The 16,958-nt window shown below is 55.3% G+C and overlaps 1 protein-coding gene across 2 annotated transcripts; it reads right to left on the minus strand.

Annotated features, from left to right (window-relative positions):
• Nucleotides 1-4,047: 4,047 nt before the first annotated feature.
• DPF2 (double PHD fingers 2) lies at nucleotides 4,048-16,367 on the minus strand. 2 transcript variants are annotated; one of them, XM_030475416.1, is made up of 12 exons: nucleotides 16,235-16,297; nucleotides 13,664-13,824; nucleotides 13,463-13,570; nucleotides 12,156-12,319; nucleotides 10,370-10,462; nucleotides 9,827-9,905; nucleotides 9,035-9,076; nucleotides 7,070-7,207; nucleotides 6,718-6,846; nucleotides 6,519-6,631; nucleotides 5,608-5,689; nucleotides 4,048-4,265 (listed from the first exon to the last, which is right to left on the minus strand). In XM_030475416.1, exons 1-12 carry the CDS (start codon nucleotides 16,264-16,266, stop codon nucleotides 4,189-4,191), a joined length of 1,218 nt encoding a protein of 405 aa, XP_030331276.1. In that variant the 5' UTR covers nucleotides 16,267-16,297; the 3' UTR covers nucleotides 4,048-4,188. The 2 variants fall into 2 exon arrangements, with proteins under 2 accessions (XP_030331276.1, XP_030331277.1); XM_030475417.1 differs by lacking the exon at nucleotides 9,035-9,076 and having other exon boundaries at nucleotides 16,235-16,367.
• Between the last annotated feature and the right edge of the window lie 591 nt (nucleotides 16,368-16,958).

Below are 16,958 nucleotides of genomic sequence, written 5' to 3' on the forward strand. Positions count from 1 at the left end.
TTGAGCCGGCTCAGAGCAGGGCCGGGTCAGGGGGGAACCCCAAATGGGGTGGGTTTCACCCCAAAAACACAGTGGGGGTGGGGGTGCGGTGGCACAACCTCAGTATGAGTCCCCAGAGAAGCCCCACCCCAGCTAAATTGGATGTATTCACCCCAAAACCAGAGGGGCACAACCTCAGTATGAGCCCCTGGAGAAGCCACATCCCAGCACCTAAATGGGCCTTAATTCACCCCAAAATCAGGGGGGTACAACCTCAGTATGAGCCCTTAAAGAAGTCCCATCCAAGCACCTAAATGGGACTTACTACCCCCCCAAACCAGGGTGTCACAACCCCAATACGAGCCCCTGGAGAAGCCCCATCCAAGCACCTAAATAGGCCTTAATTCACCCCAAAACCACTGCAGGCGGAGTGGCACAACCTCAGTACGAGCCCTCGGCGAAGCCCCATCCCGGCACCTAAATTGGATGTACTCACCCCAAAACCAGAGGGGTACAACCTCTCTATGAGCCCTCAGAGAAGCCACATTCCAGCACCTAAATGAGACTTAATTCACCCCAAAATCAGGGGAGCACAACCTCAGTACGAGCCTTCGGAGAAGCCCCATCCCAGCACCCAAATGGGACTTATTCACTCCCCAAAAGCAGAGGGGCACAACCTCAGTATGAGCCCTCAGAGAAGCCCCATCCAAGCACCTCAATGGGACTAAATGACCCCCAAACCAGGGCGTCACAACCCCAATACGAGCCCCTGGAGAAGCCCCCGCCGCCGTTTCTCTGGTTTTATTACAAAAGCAGCCGGTTTGGTGTCGCTTTGTGGAGTTTTCCGGATCAAACCCGAGCGGGAACGCCGGGAACAGCCCCGGTGGCACCGGGACACGGCGGGTGGCACCGCAACGCTGCTGGTTGTCACCAAAACGTCTTTGAGATGTCACCAAAACACTGCTGGATGTCACCAGAACGCATCAGAGGGCACCAAAACGCCGCTGGATGTCACCACAATGTCTTTGGTTGCCACCAAACCACGGTGGTTGTCACCAGCACACGTCGGGGGTCACCAGGATGCTGTTGGGATGTCGCCAGAACGCTGTTGGGTGTCACCAAACCATGGTTGGACGTCACTGAAACGCTGTTGGGTGTCACCAAACCATGGTTGGACGTCACTGAAATGCTGTTGGGTGTCACCAAACCACGGTTGGACGTCACTGAAACGCTGTCGGGGGTCACCAACCATGGTTGGATGTCACTGAAACGCTGTTGGGTGTCACCAACCATGGGTGGATGTCACCGAAATGCTGTTGGGGGTCACCAACCATGGGTGGATGTCACCGAAATGCTGTTGGGTGTCACCAACCATGGTTGGACGTCACCGAAATGCTGTTGGGTGTCACCAACCATGGGTGGATGTCACCAAAATGCTGTTGGGGGTCACCAAACCATGGTTGGACGTCACTGAAACACTGTTGGGGGTCACCAGACCATGGTTGGATGTCACCAGATCACCTTCAGATGTCACCCAAACGCGTTGGTTGTCACCAGGATGTCTTTGGATGGCACCAAAACCGCCGTTGGGTGTCACCAGGAGCCGCGTCGCGCTCGGGGTGGGGGGAGAGGAGCCGCTGTCGGAGGATTTGGGTTAAATCTGAGCAGATTTGGGGCCATTTGACTCATTTTGGGGGCTATTTCAGCCATTTTGGGGCTATTTCAGTCTTTTGGGGGCCATTTTGGTCATTCTTGGGGCCATTTTAGGGCTATTCTGGTCATTTTGGGCCTATTTCGGTAACTCTGGGGGCTATTTTTCTCAATTTTGGGGCCATTTCAGTCATTCTTGGGACTACTTCAGTCATTTTAGCAGTTATTTTAGCCATTTTGGGGCTATTTCAGTAATTTTGGGGGCTATTTCAGTCATTTGGGGGCTATTGCAGTCTTTTTGGGGGCTATTTCAGTCATTTTAGGGGTTATTTTAGTCATTTTTGGGGCTATCAGTAATTTTTGGAGCTATTTTTGTCATTTTTGGGGCTATTGGTCACTTTTTGAGCTATTTTGGTCATTTTTTGAGCTATTTTGGTCATTTTGGAGCTATTTCAGTCACTTTGGGGGCTACTTTTGTCAGTCTAGGGGCTATTTTGCCCATTTTTTTGCTATTTCAGACAATTTAGGGGCTATTTCAGGCATTTTTAGGGCTATTTCAGTCAATTTAGGGGCTATTTTGCTCATTCTTGGGCTATTTCAGTCATTTCTGGGGCTATTTCACTCATTTTTGGGGCTATTTCCATCCCTTTGAGCCCCTTTTCCTGCTCCCGGGGCCGGTTCCAGGGATTCTCTCGCCCATCCCGGCTGGCTCCTCTCTGCTGGGGGGTTCTGGGGGAGGAACTGGGGGTGCGGGGGGTGGGGGGGGTCGGAGGTAGGTGTTTTAAAGTTGATTCTTACAAAAAACAGGCACATTCAGTCAATGGGACCCTTCGGGGGGGGGGGGGGTTGGGGGGGGTTGGGGTGTCCCCGCGGCGGTTTGGGGCTGAAAGCGGCTTCTCAACCCCCCCCAAGCCCCAGAACAAACCCTGTGTGACCGGGGGGGGGCCGGGGGGCACCAAACACCCCAGGTCCAGGGGTTCTGCCCCATTTCAGGCCGGCCTGGGGGGGGTTCGGGGGGTCTAAGGCCTCGTCTGGGGAGGGGGGGGGAGGGCGGCCAAGGGGGGATGGTAAAAATGAGGGGGAAAGAGGAAAATAAAGCAGGAAAAGAAACACTCAGGCCTCCAAAATGCCCCAAAATGAACAAAAACCCTCAAAACTGAACAAAAACCCCAAAACTGAATAAAAAACCCCAAAACTGAACAAAAAATACCCAAAACTGAACAAAAAACACCCAAAACTGAACAAAAACCCCCAAAACTGAACAAAAAGCCTCAAAACAGAACCAAAAATACCCAAAACTGAACAAACCCCAAAACTGAAAAATACCCAAAACTGAACAAAAAACCCCAAAACTGAACAAAAAAACCCAAAACAGAACCAAAAGTACTCAAAACTGAACAAAAAACCCCAAAACTGAACAAAAAACCCCAAAACTGAACAAAACGCCTCAAAACGGAACAAAAAATGCCTCAGATTTAACAAAACCTCCACAAGTTTAACCAAAAACCCCCAAAACTGAACAAAAATCCCCAAACTTAACAAAGAAAACTCCAAAACTGAAAAGCCCCAAAAGTGAACAAAAAATACCCAAAACTGAAGAAAACCCACAAAATCTAATACCCCCCCCAAATTTAACACCCCCCCCAAAACTGAGCAAAAAAGCCCGAAACTTAACAAGAAACCCCCAAAATCAACAAAAGCCCAAAACGGAACAAAAAAGCCCCAAAGTGAACAACCCCCCTCCAAAAAACCCCCGAATTCTAACTAAAAGCCCCCCAAACGAACAAAACCCCCCCAAATTTATGAAAATTCCCCCAAATTAACAAAATCCTCCAAAATTAGCAGAATTCCCCCGAATTTAACGAAGCCCAAAATTGAACAAAACACCTCAAAACTTAAAAAGCCCAAAAATTCAACAAAACCACCCCAAAATTAACAGAAAACCCTTCAAAATTTAACAAAAAACCCCCCAAATTTAACAAAACCCCCCTAAAAATTTAACAAAACACCCCCAAAATTTAACAAAAGAACCCCAAATTATCAAACCCCCCAAAACTAACAAAAAACCCACCCAAAAATGCAGAAAACCGCCCAAAAAGTAACAAAAAAACCCCCAAAACTGAACAAAAAGAGCCCCCCAAATTAACAAAAAAGCCCCAAACTGCACAAACAGCCCCCCCCCCCCCCGTGTCCCTAAGGAAAAGGGACGGGAAGGGCCTGGCACGCTGGGGGGCAGGGCTGGAAAGCTGGGAATGGCGATGGGAAAGGCAGGCCTGGGCCGTGGGGATCCGTAGGGATGCTGGGATGTCACCATGGGCCGTGCCCCGTGTGGCTGTGAGGGGGGAGATGAACCCTCGTGTGGCAAAATCCCATCGATCCCGAGCCCCTTCCCAAGGGATTGAGAGGAATAAACCCAAATCAACCAAAAACCAAGGGGAAGGTTTAAAAAACGGGGGGGAAAAAAAACCCAAAAATGGGAAATGAAAGAGGAAAGACCCCAAACCAAGAGGGAAACGCGTGGAACGGGGGCACCGGGAAGCGCATCCCGCCGGAGCGGGATCAGGAATTGTTCTGGTTCTGGTAGATGGAGGCTTTTTCCTTGAGCAGATCCAGACACAAGTGGCAGCTCCAGCTCCCTGCGGAGAGACGGGGGAGGCTGAGGCGGGATCATTCCCATCGGGCTGGTGACACCTTGGGAATGAACCTTCCAACCTTCCTCATTTAACCTTCCCGGGAAGGCGGCCAGGGGAGGGGTTGATAATTAATCCCGGGGGGATTAATGATCCCTGAGGGATCATCAGGTCTCCCGGTGGGAACACTGCGAGGGAATTTCTGCTTGGAAGCCGTGAGTCAGCACAAGGCGAGGGGGGAGGAAGAGGAGGAGGAATGATCCCACTTGGCTTTACCAACCCCCATAGGGAGAGCTTGGGATGGGAGGGATGGATGTTCCCACCCAAAATCCATCCTTCCCACCCCAAAATCCATCCTTCTCATCCCAAAATCCAACTCTCCCATCCCAAAACCCAACGCTCCCATTCCAAAATCCAACTCTCCCATCCCAAAATCCAACGCTCCCACCCCAAAATCCACCCTTCCCATCCCAAAATCCAACGCTCCCATCCCAAAATCCATCCCTCCCATCCCAAAATCCATCCCTCCCACCCCAAAATCCATCCTTCCCATCCCAAAATCCATCCTTCCCATCCCAAAATCCAACGCTCCCATCCCAAAATCCATCCCTCCCATCCCAAAATCCATCCTTCCCATCCCAAAATCCAACTCTCCCATCCCAAAATCCAATGCTCCCATCCAAAATCCAACGCTCCCATCCAAAATCCAATGCTCCCATCCCAAAATCCATCCCTCCCACCCCAAAATCCATCGTTCCCATCCCAAAATCCATGCCTCCCACCTCAAAATCCAACTCTCCCAGCCCAAAATCCAACTCTCCCATCCCAAAATCCATCCCTCCCATCCCAAAATCCATCCCTCCCACCCCAAAATCCATCCTTCCCATCCCAAAATCCATCCTTCCCATCCCAAAATCCATCCCTCCCAGCCCAAGATCCATCCTTCCCATCCCAAAATCCATCCTTCCCATTCCAAAATCCAACGCTCCCATCCCAAAATCCAACGCTCCCATCCCAAAATCCATCCCTCCCACCCCAAAATCCATCGTTCCCATCCCAAAATCCATCCCTCCCAGCCCAAGATCCATCCTTCCCATCCCAAAATCTATCTTTCCCATCCCAAAATCCATCCTTCCCACCCCAAAGCTTCCCTCCCTGCTGGAGAAGCTTTCCTCCAGCAGAGCAGAGGAGGAATATCGGGAAGAGCCGGAATGCTGGAGCCCGCGGCACGGGACAGGTCCCTGGTTGTCCCCCAGAGCCACGAGCAGAAGCAGCTGGGAAACCTGCGCTGAACTCCCTGGGCTTTTCCCAGTCCAGAATGGGAATTCCCTTGGGAAGCGGCACTCACCCTCGGGAGGCTCCGACATGGGGGGGGTCAGGCAGTACATGTGGTACCCGCGGTCGCAGTCGTCGCAGAACAGCAGCTGATCCTGAGCCAAAGCGGGGGGAAAAGCGGGAATACCGGGATGATTCAATGCAGCTTCGGATGAGGACAACAGGGAAGGGACAAGGATCCCTTGGGATTGGCAGCGACCCCAGACCTGAAGCCCAAAGATCCCCCCAGCAAGACTCTCCCGTCGGTTTGGGGGGTATTCCCTTTATTTTGGGGTACTCCCATTGTCCCAGGAGTTACTCCCGCTGTTCCAGGGGGTTATTCCCATTGTCCCTGGGGGTATTCCCTTTGTTTCAGGGGGTACTCCCATTGTTCTGGGGGGTATTCCTGTTGTCCCTTGGGATTATTCCCACTGTCCCTGGAGGGGTTATTCCTGCTGTTCGGGGGGGTATTCCCACTGTCCCAGGTTGGTATTCCCATTGTCCCTGGGGTTCATTCCCGCTGTCTCTGGGGATTATTCCCGCTGTCCCAGGTCAGTATTCCCGTTGTCTCCAGGGATTATTCTGGCTGTCCTGGGGTTCATTCCCACTGTCCCCGCTCAGTATTCCCACTATCCCCATGGGGTTATTCCCGCTGTCCCCAAAGGTCATTCTCACTGTCCCAGACTGATATTCCCATTGTCCCTGGGGGTTCATTCCTGCTGTCTCCAGGCTGTATTCCCACTCTCCCAGTGGCATTCCCACTATCCCCAGGGGGTTATTCCCACTCTCCCCAGGGGTTACTCCCCTGTCCCTGGGTTGTACTCCCACTGTCCCAGAGGGGTCATTCCCACTGTCCCCAGGGGGCAACCCCACTGTCCCCAGGCTGTATTCCCGCTGTCCCGGGGGGGTCATTCCCGCTCTCCCGTCGGCATTCCCGGTTCTCACGTCGTTCTCGGAGGTGCCGCAGATGTTGCAGCACTTGCACTCGATGCACTGCCAGCGATAGGTCTTCACGGCCGCCATCATCACCGGCGTGAACTGGAGGCAGGACGGGTGTCCTGCGGGAATGCGGCTCGCCATCGGGAACAGCCCATTCCCGCCTTCCCCCGGCTCCCGCCCGGATCCGCGCCGCTTCCCGCCCTACCTGAGCGCCCGCAGTCGGAGCACGACACCAGCTCCTCCGGTTGTCCCGTTTTCTTGTTGATCTTGGAATCTCCCAGGCAGAAGTCGCAGTAGTTGTTGGGCAGGGCCAGACCATCCGGACCTTTTTTAGCTGCGATAAAAAGGTGGGAATGCCGGATTTCCACGTGGGACAATGGGAAAATGCTTCCACCCCAACAAATCCCGACACTTGGAGCAGCTTTTCCGGCAACATCCAAGCGCTTGGGGTGATGCCAAAGCATTGGGATGGGGATGTCGCTCGCTCCCAGAGCTGGCACAAGGGATCTGGCAGCTTTCCCTTGGGATTTTGGCAGGGAAAAGGGTGTTTTCCTTACATTTCTGCTCCTCGGATCGCTGGGAGACGGGAGTCGGGGGCTGTGAATCGTCCTTGTCGTCACCCTCCTCCTCAGCCAGGTGGGAATGAGCGTAGTGGTAGCTCAATCCCGGCCGGTTCTTGTACCGCTTCCCGCAGACTAAGGGATAGAAGCGGGAAGAATCAGAGCTGAGCCCGGCAGGGAGTGACATTCCCGCAGATCCCGAAGCATCCGGCACCCCCCGGTCCCGTCTCCAGGCTTTGAGCGCCGAGAGCTGCTCCCGCTCAGCCCCCAAAGCACTTGCAAGGTATTAATATCCACTTCGGAGTTCCCTAAGGAAAGGGGTTGGGGGTGGAAGCTCCGGATTGGGGCTGGAGAAGCCTCCGCTGCGCATCCCACTGGATTCAGTGGGTGTCCGGGAGCGAAGCCGCACCAGGATCAATCCAAGTGGGAAAACCCCGGTTGGAATGATGCTCCCAGGGCACACTTCCCACCCCAAACCCCATCTCCTAAAGCAGCTGGGTGAAATTCCAGGCTGTTTCCAAGGTGAAGAAAGGGGAAACTTCCATTTTTTGGGAATCCAAGGGAACATCCCGGCTCCGCTCCCTCCTGGATCCACTCAGCTCCTCCAAACCTGCCCTGGGGAAACCACACCAGGAATAGAGCACGTTCCGCACCGTTCCTTGCTTTCCTTAGGGAAAGCTCTGAGCATCCAGGGATTGGGAAGCACCTTCCTGGCCAGGGAATGGGCTCCTGGGTTACCAGCACTGGTTTTCCAGGGGTTTTTAGGGAAGTGGAAGGCTCCAGGGACCCCCCAAAGCCCAATTCCCAGCCTGGATAGGCTCAGGCAGGAAAAGCACGGAGCCGGATCCGGCCTCCCACAGCCGGCACGAGGATGGGATTGGGTTGAAATCCCTCTGGAAGAAGCCAGAGCAGGATTTAGGGGCAGATTTAGCAATGGATTTCCCCACATCTTTCCATCATGGCATCCGGGAAAACCAGGGAAAAGGTCACTTTGGGATGAGATTCCCTGAGCTCGGAGCTTTTCTGCAACATCCCAACTTCCCTGGATCCACTTCCAGGCTTGTCTGAAGCCTGGAAAAGCCCCTTTCCCAGCTCCCAAACTAATGGGAAGCAGCTGGGAATGGGGCTGGAGCCCCACGGAAGCAGCAGCGTTGGATTTTGGGGATCAAATCCCCCGCTATTCCCCTTGGGGCAAAGGGATCTGCTGGATACTCGCTGTCTCCAGGGAAAACTCCACATAGGCAGGTCTGGAATGCCGCGGGCCCAGCGGAGGAGGCCAAAAGCAGCCCAGAACCAGCAATTACAACCTTATTACACGGAATTCCGAGGCTCCGGAGCCGAGCGGGGGCACGGCTGGGTCAGGCCCCGGAGCAGCCACCCGGAGCTGGCAGGAGGCGGCTCCTTCCCAACCCCCTGCAGCTTAAAAGGTGACTCTTTTCCAACCCCAAATCCAGCCAGGAATGCGAACACAAACCGGGATCCTTCCAGCCTCTCCATGAGGAAAAGGAGCCGCCGCTACAGCGGCCATTCCCGGCTTTCCGAGTATCCAATATCCCGCTTGGGAGCTTCTTTGGAGGGGGCAAACGTGTTATTTTGGGCAAGAGAAGCAGCACTAAAGACGTTGGCGGCTCTTCAAAGGCCGCGGCGCATCCCGGGATCCGGGAGCCGGGAAGGCTGTTGTGGATACTCCATGTTTTCCCTCCCAGCCCCGCAGCAGGAGAGGGATTCATCTTTGTTTTCCCTCTCGTGCCGGCACGCACGACCGCTCTTCCCTGCTGGAAAAGGGTCAGGAGAGGAGCAGCGAGCTTGGTGGTGGCCTTTGGCTTCTGCTGTGTCCTTCCCTCCCCTTTCCCCACGGGTCCAGTGAGGTTTAAAGGGGGAGAAATCCCTGATTTTGGGGGGGGGGGGAATATTTGGGAAAAGGAAAGGCAGGAAGTATAAAAGCAGACAGAGAGTGACTACCTCGGTCGGGAGGTTTCAAGGAATGCTTTTGTTTGTAACTATCTGAAACACAGAAAGAGAGTCATGAGAACACCCCACACACACACACGCATCCCAGGCCATGCTTCCAACAGGGAAAAAAAGGCAGGAAAAACACAACTCTTTGGGATCAGGGCTGGGGAGGGGGAAGAAGGAGGCGGCAGCTCGCGCAGGACAGGAGGAAGAAGACAGAAAGGGCATTCCAAAGCCTCACTTGCCCCTTGGCTTTGCTGCTTTCCCTGTTCAAATTCCTTAGTTTTCCCACCCAATTCCTCTTGAGGAAGCATTGGGAAGCTCGGGCTCGCCGAGGACTGGGATTGGGAAGTGAAATTCCCGCCCCTGGAGCTGAGGAGGGATTCGAACCGGAGCAGGATCGGTGCGTTTCACAGCTACAACCTCAGGAAGTGGCTTTAAGGAGGGATGAGAGGCCAAGGGTGGGATAACGGGATCTGAGCCGGCTCCGGAGCGGGCTGAGGGACACGGATCCCAGCGGGAAGCCGGCGGGGGGCTGCTTCCCACCTTTCCAGGGCTGTTTGCAACACCAGGAGAGCTTTATCCTCCTTTTTCCATGCACAGCCCCTCACTGGGGGCAAGATGCCGGCATTCCCGATGGGAAAACTCCAGCCGTCTCCGCCCAGCAGAGGAGGAGGATGGAGAGTCCGAGGGGTCTAAAAACACCCTCCCCAGGATGTGTAAAATTCCCTGGGTTTTGGTGGTTTCAATCCCAAATCCCAACGGATCCCCAAAGCAGCACTCCCGGTTTTCCATACTCACTGTCGCAAGCGTAGGGTTTATCCCGGTCTTCCAAGATTGCTGCATCCAGCTTCTTCCGAGCCCCACTGACGCCTTTGCCCTGGGGGGGGGGGGAAGAGGGGAAAAGTGGGAAGAAGCCAAATTTGAGGAAAACTTGTGCCCCAAAAAGCTCCTGGATTGGGGACACGGACACGGCGCGATCCAACACTGCCACGCAGTGGGAACAGCCGGGAATTGCCGCTGGATGTGCCCGGAACGATGAGGTATCCCTTGGGATCCTCGTGGCTCTTCCCCACTTTGGGAAGGAGCAGGAGCACCAACACCCTCCCACCATGCAGATTCCAGCGTGTTGGAAGTGGGTTTTCCATGTCCAACATTCCTTAGTGGCTGATGGACATGAGTTATCCCAACCTGACGGGGTTTTCCGCTCATCCTACCCACAGGCTTGAGCACATCCCAAGGTTTTCCCTCAAAACACGGACACATTGGATGGTGTCGGGGCTGTTTTGGCACTGGATTCATTGGGAATTGCCACCAAAAGGCCGGGATCCAGCCAAAGCCCACCTTGGCCTTGCCTTTCCCTCGTCGCTTCGGCGTATCCTCCTCATAGTCTTCATCATCCAAATCATCCAGGAAATCATCCGGCTCCAGGATCCGCTAGGAAAGAGGAGAGGACATTGCGGATAACCCCTTGGGATTGAGAGGAAAGAGGGGGAAATTGGGATCTGGGATCCTCCGGCACGGCCCCAGCTCCTTGGTGGCAGCCGAATCCATTCCAACGCCTCTGGAAGTGGTCAGTGGGAAAACCAACATCCCTTGGGAGCACTGGAATGGGAAAAGTGGGATCTGGTGGCACCAGCTCCAGCCCGTACCAGGCCGGGCTGGATCCGCTTTCCCACCCCACGGATCGTGATGGGATTAAAGTCCCACGTGTGGCTCAACGGGAAAAGGGGAACTTCTGAATCCCAACATCCATTAATAACATTCCCCTGGGATTAAACCCCCCCTGGAGGCAACTGCAATGGGAAGAGGCCAAAGCATCAGCAGAATCTCCATCCCTATGGATTTCAGGACCAGAAATTCCCTTTCTCATTAAGTCTGATGCCAGAATCCCCTTTTCCCTGAATTTTGGGACCAAAATCCCCCTTTCCCTGAATTCTGGGACCAGAATCCCCTTTTCCCTGAATTCTGGGACCAGAATCCCCCTTTCCCTGAATTCTGGGACCAGAATCCCCCTTTCCCTGAATTTTACGACCAGAATCCCCCTTTCCCTGAATTTTAGGACCAGAATCCCCCTTTCCCTGAATTCTGGAACCAGAATCCCCTTTTCCTGAATTCTGGGACCAGAATCCCCCTTTCCCTGAATTCTGGGCCCAGAATCTCCCTTTCCCTGAATTCTGGAACCAGAATCCCCCTTTCCCTGAATTTTGGGCCCAGAATCCCCCTTTCCCTGAATTCTGGAACCAGAATCCCCTTTTCCTGAATTCTGGGACCAGAATCCCCCTTTCCCTGAATTCTGGGCCCAGAATCTCCCTTTCCCTGAATTCTGGAACCAGAATCCCCCTTTCCCTGAATTTTGGGCCCAGAATCCCCCTTTCCCTGAATTCTGGGACCACAATCCCCTTTTCCTGAATTTTGGGACCAGAATCTCCTTTTCCTGAATTTTGGGACCAGAATCCCCTTTTCCTGAATTCTGGGACCAGAACCCCCTTTCCCTGAATTCTAGGACCAGAATCCCCTTTTCCCTGAATTTTGGAACCCCAATCCCCTTTACCCTGAATTCTGGGACCAGAATCCCCCTTTCCCTGAATTTTAGGACCAGAATCCCCCTTTTCCCTGAATTTTAGGACCAAAATCCCCTTTTCTCTGAATTTTGGGACCAGAATCCCCCTTTTCCCTGAATTCTGGGACCAGAATCCCCTTTTCCCTGAATTTTGGGACCAGAATCCCCTTTTCCCTGAATTCTGGGCCAGAATCCCTTTTCCCTGAATTTTAGGACCAGAATCCCTTTTTCCCTGAATTCTGGGACCAGAATCTCCCTTTCCCTGAATTCTGGGACCAGAATCATCCTTTTCCTGAACTTTAGGACCAGAATCCCCCTTTCCCTGAATTTTAGGACCAGAATCCCTTTTTCCCTGAATTCTGGAACCACAATCTCCCTTTCCCTGAATTTAAGGACCACAATCTCCCTTTTCCCTGAATTCTGGGCCCAGAATCCCCCTTTCCCTGGACTTTGGGCCCAGAACCCCCCTTCCCTCCCCCGTGCCCCCCCCCCCGCCCCTCCCGCCGCACGTCCCCTCCCCTTCCCCCCCCCCCGGCCCGGCCCATTCCCGGCGCCGGGAAGCGGCACCTTGCGCGCGCGGCTGTTGGTGACCGGGAACTCGCCCAGGCTGTCGTCGTCCAGGCGCGGGTCCGGGAGGCTCCGCTTCTCCAGCGGCTCGGTGCGGAGCAGCGCCTCCAGGCTGCTGCCGTCCTGCGCCAGGAGCCCGTCCTTCTTCAGGCTCTGCTCCGTGTCTGCGGGGACAGCCGGGATGAGCCGGGAACACCACGGAGCCGGGGGGGGGGGGACGGACACAACCTGCCCCAGCGCCGGCAGCCTTCGAGGCCGGGGTGGATGCGGCTCGGAACAAGCTGCTCCATGGAAGGAGACCCGGGCCGGGGTGGTTGGATCTGGATGAGCTTTAAGGTCTCATCCAAGCCAAACCATTCCAGGATTCCTTAAACCTGCTCCTAAATGAGCCTTTAGATGGAAACCATTGACCAAGTGTAAGAGTAAGAGAAGACCCAGCCCCAGCTCCATCGGGGGGTCAGGAGGTGATGGGATCCAACCCAAACCTTGTAACCCAACAGAACTTCCCAATTCCTTATGTTGCTTCCATTATATCCACAAACTGTTGGTTACGCTTGGGGCGTTGGTTACGCCCCACCTCAGCTCCATTGGGACTTTAGGAAGTGATGGGATCCAACCCAAACCTTGCAACCCAACAGAAGAACTTCTCAATTCCTTAGGTTGCTTCCATTACATCCATAAACCGTTGGTCACGCTTGGATCCAGCCCCACCTCAGCTCCATTGGGACTTTAGGAAGTGATGGGATCCAACCGGAGCCTCACAACCCAACGGGAGGGTCTCCATCACCCTTTGGCCTCTGTGTCCATCACCTTCAGCTTGATCCCACCTCGATTCCTCTCTCTGGGCATCACCCATGAGACAAGGGAGTGGAACTCGTCACCAAAGCCCACGAGGAATCATTGAGCTGCTCTTGGTGAGAACTTTGGGATTTGTTCTTTGAGGAACCCTAAACCCAACAGCCCTTCATGGGACCTACCAGCAAATTTGGTAGAGGGCTGCCAAAAAACCATCTCTTGTGGTGGTGAGGAACCACCACAAGGGGAACGTGGAGGTGAGGGACATGAGGAACCACCACAAGAGGAACGTGAGGAACCACAACAAGAGGAACATAAGGAACCACAAAGGAACATGGAGGTGAGGGACACGAGGAACCACCACAAGAGGAACATGAGGAACCACCACAAGAGGAATGTGAGGAACCACCACAAGAGGCCCATGGAGGTGAGGGACATGAGGAACCACCACAAGAGGCCCATGGAGGTGAGGGACACGAGGAACCCGAGGCCCACGGCGCAGCAGGAGGTACCTGGTTTGATGGAGGGGAAGGAGAGCCGCGGGTCCTCGGGCGGGTGAGCGCGGCGTTTCTTCCTCCAGCGGCGCGCGGGGTAGGAGTAGAGCTGCCCGGCGGCTAAACCTGGAATCCCCCCGAGCCCATCCCTTCGTTATTCCACGATCCGGGACACGCCATTCCCATTCCCGCCCCCATTCCCGGCCTGCTCCCGCCTACCGGGCCCGCGGTGCCGCTTCTCCATCCAGATGTAGCAGTTGCTCTGCGCGACGCCGGTCTGGGAGTCGAGGAAGGGCAGGCGGACGCTGCGCTCGGCGCAGAGCCGCGCGTTGTAGTTGTGGCACTGCTCCATGGCATCCCGGTAGTACTGCTCGCCCAGCCTGCAGCACGGAGCAACCGAGCTCAGCCCGACCATTCCCGACCCCATTCCCAGCTCTGGGATGTGGCTGCTCCTGCCCAAAGCCGGCCTGGAGGAGGCACGACCCAACGTGTCTCCTCCGCGAGGTGTGGATGGGAATGGGTTGGGTTGGGTTGGAGGGATCTTAAAGCTCGTCCAGCTCCAACCTTCTGCCACGGACACCAGCTCCAAGCCCCTGTGTCCAACCTGGCCTTGACCACTGCCAGGGATGGGGCAGCTTCTCCCTTCAACCCATTCCCGTGTCCCACCACCCTCCCGGGGAAGATCTTCCTCCCAGGATCCCATCCGACTCTTCCAGCTGGAAGCTCTTTCTCCTCATCCCATCCCTCCATCCCTTGCCCAAAGCCCCTCTCCAGGTCTCCTGGAGCCCCTTTAGGCCCTGGAGCTGCTCTAAGGTCTCCCCTTTAGGAGCCTTCTCTTCTCCAGCCCAGCTCTCCCAGCCTGGCTCCGGAGCAGAGCTGCTCCAGCCCTCGCAGCAGCTCCGGGGCCTCCAGCAGCTCCACGTCCCTCTTGTGCTGTTATCCCAAAGCTGGATCCCTGTGGAACACCCGCCACCAGCTCCGCTTGGCCATGGAGCCATCGACCGCGGCTCTTAGACAATGACCATCAGCCAATTCCTCATCCACTGAGTGCTCCATCGTCACATCCACGTCTCTCCCAATGAGGATCTCACTGAGCTCGGATGGAGCAACAGGCACGACGGCAACGAGGGAAATCCCAACTTCCCTGTTTCCTCTGGGCTGACTGCAGAGGGAATCCAAACCCCATAAAAGCTCCATAAATCCCTCTGGGAGCTTCCCGTTTCCTCCTCAATCCCGGTGCTGCTCCTCAAAAGCTCTTTGCACCCCAGTAACCAACACCATGGAGCCCTAAAGCTCCTCCACGTGACGCCCAGCCAAGGGGAGGAGGAAAAGGGGGTTGATGGAAGCACAAACCCAACAAGAGTTGAGTTTTCCAACTGGATCTTTTCCCACTGGCTGGATTTCCGAGTCGAGGCGGCAAAAAGGAAGCCACCAGCCCCCCCAGAACCATCATCTCCGGGTGTTTCAACCGCAAAGTAGGGAAGGGAGATGAGGAACGTGCTGGGATTTGCCTTTGGGACCTCAAAGGCTTCATGAAATGGGTCCGAAGGGGTGACTCCGACCCCAAAAGCCAACGGCAGCTCCTGAAGGAACCCGCCTGATCCAGGGGCCGCAGGCTAAGAGCGCCAAGAAAACCTGGGAATGCCCCAACCCCCCCCCCGGATGATGCCTCTTCCCAATGGAGACGCCAAAGTAACATCCACAAACACCTCCAAGTCCATGGATCCCACCCAGGCGGGATGGGATTCCTGTATAGAGCTGTATAGGGGAGCTCTGCTATAGGAAGGCGGGTAGTGGGGGCTATAGAGCCCCCCCCAAGGGGTATATGTGCCCCCCTATAGGGCTGTATAGGGGGCAGACCCCCATTCTCAGTCCTTCTGCCCCTCTATAGGACCCCCCCTCCAGGACCATATAGGGGGAAATTCCCATTCTTATGGGAATAACTATATCCCCTGGGATCTGTAGGATGTTCCCACAGGGATATATGGGGATGAACCTCCTCCCCTGGCCTGTATAGGACCCTCTCATAGAGATACAAAGGGATAATTCCCCCCCATGGCCTCTATAGGAGACTTTAACTGGAACATATAGGGATAACCCCCTCCTTGATCTCTATAGGACTCTTCCCCAGGGATATAAAGGGATAATTCCCCCCCATGGCCTCTATAGGATCCTTCCATAGGGATATAAAGGGATAATTCCCCCCCATGGCCTCTATACGACCCTTCCATAGGGATATAAAGGGATAATTCCCCCCCATGGCCTCTATAGGACCCTTCCATAGGGATATAAAGGGATAATTCCCCCCCATGGCCTCTATAGGACCTTTCCATAGGGATACAAAGGGATAGTTCCCCCCCATGGCCTCTATAGGACCTTTCCATAGGGATATAAAGGGATAATTCCCCCCCATGGCCTCTATAGGACCTTCCCATGGGGATATAAAGGGATAATTCCCCCCCATGGCCTCTATAGGACCTTTCCATAGGGATACAAAGGGATAATTCCCCCCCTTACCTCCACAGGACCCCCCCCGGCCATACCCCCCTCCTCACGGCGCCGTTTCGAGGTCTCCCCTCCCGGAACCCCCCGTTTTACCTCAGCAAAGTTCACCCCGAACAATGACCGCCCCCCCCCCCCCAACCTCCCCCTCGCCGCGCACTTGGTCCCGCCCGCGGCACAGGCGGGGTGCGGGGGGAGCCCCGTTTCCCGCGCTGGACCGAACCATTCCCTGCCCCGGGGGGGGTGGTGGTGAGGGGGGGGGGGGACACCCGCGCCCGCCGCACTCACAGCTTGACCACATTCTGTACCACCGCCGCCATCTTGCCTCCGCCGCCAGGGCCCGGCGCCGCCCAGCGCGCCTGCGCGGCGGGCACCCGAGGGGAGGGCGGCGGGGGGTGCCGGTGGCGCGGTGCGCGTGCGCGCGGGGGGGATGGCGGGAAAGCGGAGGGGGATGGCGGGAAATGGGGGGAGTGGCGGGAAATGAAGGGGGGCGGGGTGTGTGTAGCGGGAAATCGGGGGAAAAAAGGGGAAAATCCAGAGGGAATGGGGCGGGCATGAGGATGAAGGTGAAGGAGGAGGATGAAGGTGAAGGAGGATGAAGGCCAAGGAGGAGGATGAAGGCGAAGGAGAAGGATGAAGGCGAAGGAGGAGGATGAAGGCGAAGAGGGAGGATGAAGGCGAAGGAGGAGGATGAAGGTGAAGGAGAAGGATGAAGGTGAAGAGGGAGGATGAAGGTGAAGGAGGATTAAGATGAAGGAGGAGGATGAAGGCGAAGGAGAAAGATGAAGGCGAAGGAGGAGGATGAAGGCAAAGAGGGAGGATGAAGGTGAAGGAGGATGAAGGAGGAGGATGAAGGTGAAGGAGAAGGATGAAGGTGAAGAGGGAGGATGAAGGTGAGGAAGGAGGATGAAGGTGAAGGAGGATGAAGGTGAAGAGGAGGATGAAGGATGCTGGGAAGAGGCTACAGGGAAAGAGGATGAGGATGGAATGAGGGATGGATGAAGGCTGGGGG

The sequence above is a fragment of the Strigops habroptila genome, unplaced genomic scaffold, assembly GCF_004027225.2.
Source record: "Strigops habroptila isolate Jane unplaced genomic scaffold, bStrHab1.2.pri NW_022045636.1_ctg1, whole genome shotgun sequence".
Taxonomy (NCBI): domain Eukaryota; kingdom Metazoa; phylum Chordata; class Aves; order Psittaciformes; family Psittacidae; genus Strigops; species Strigops habroptila.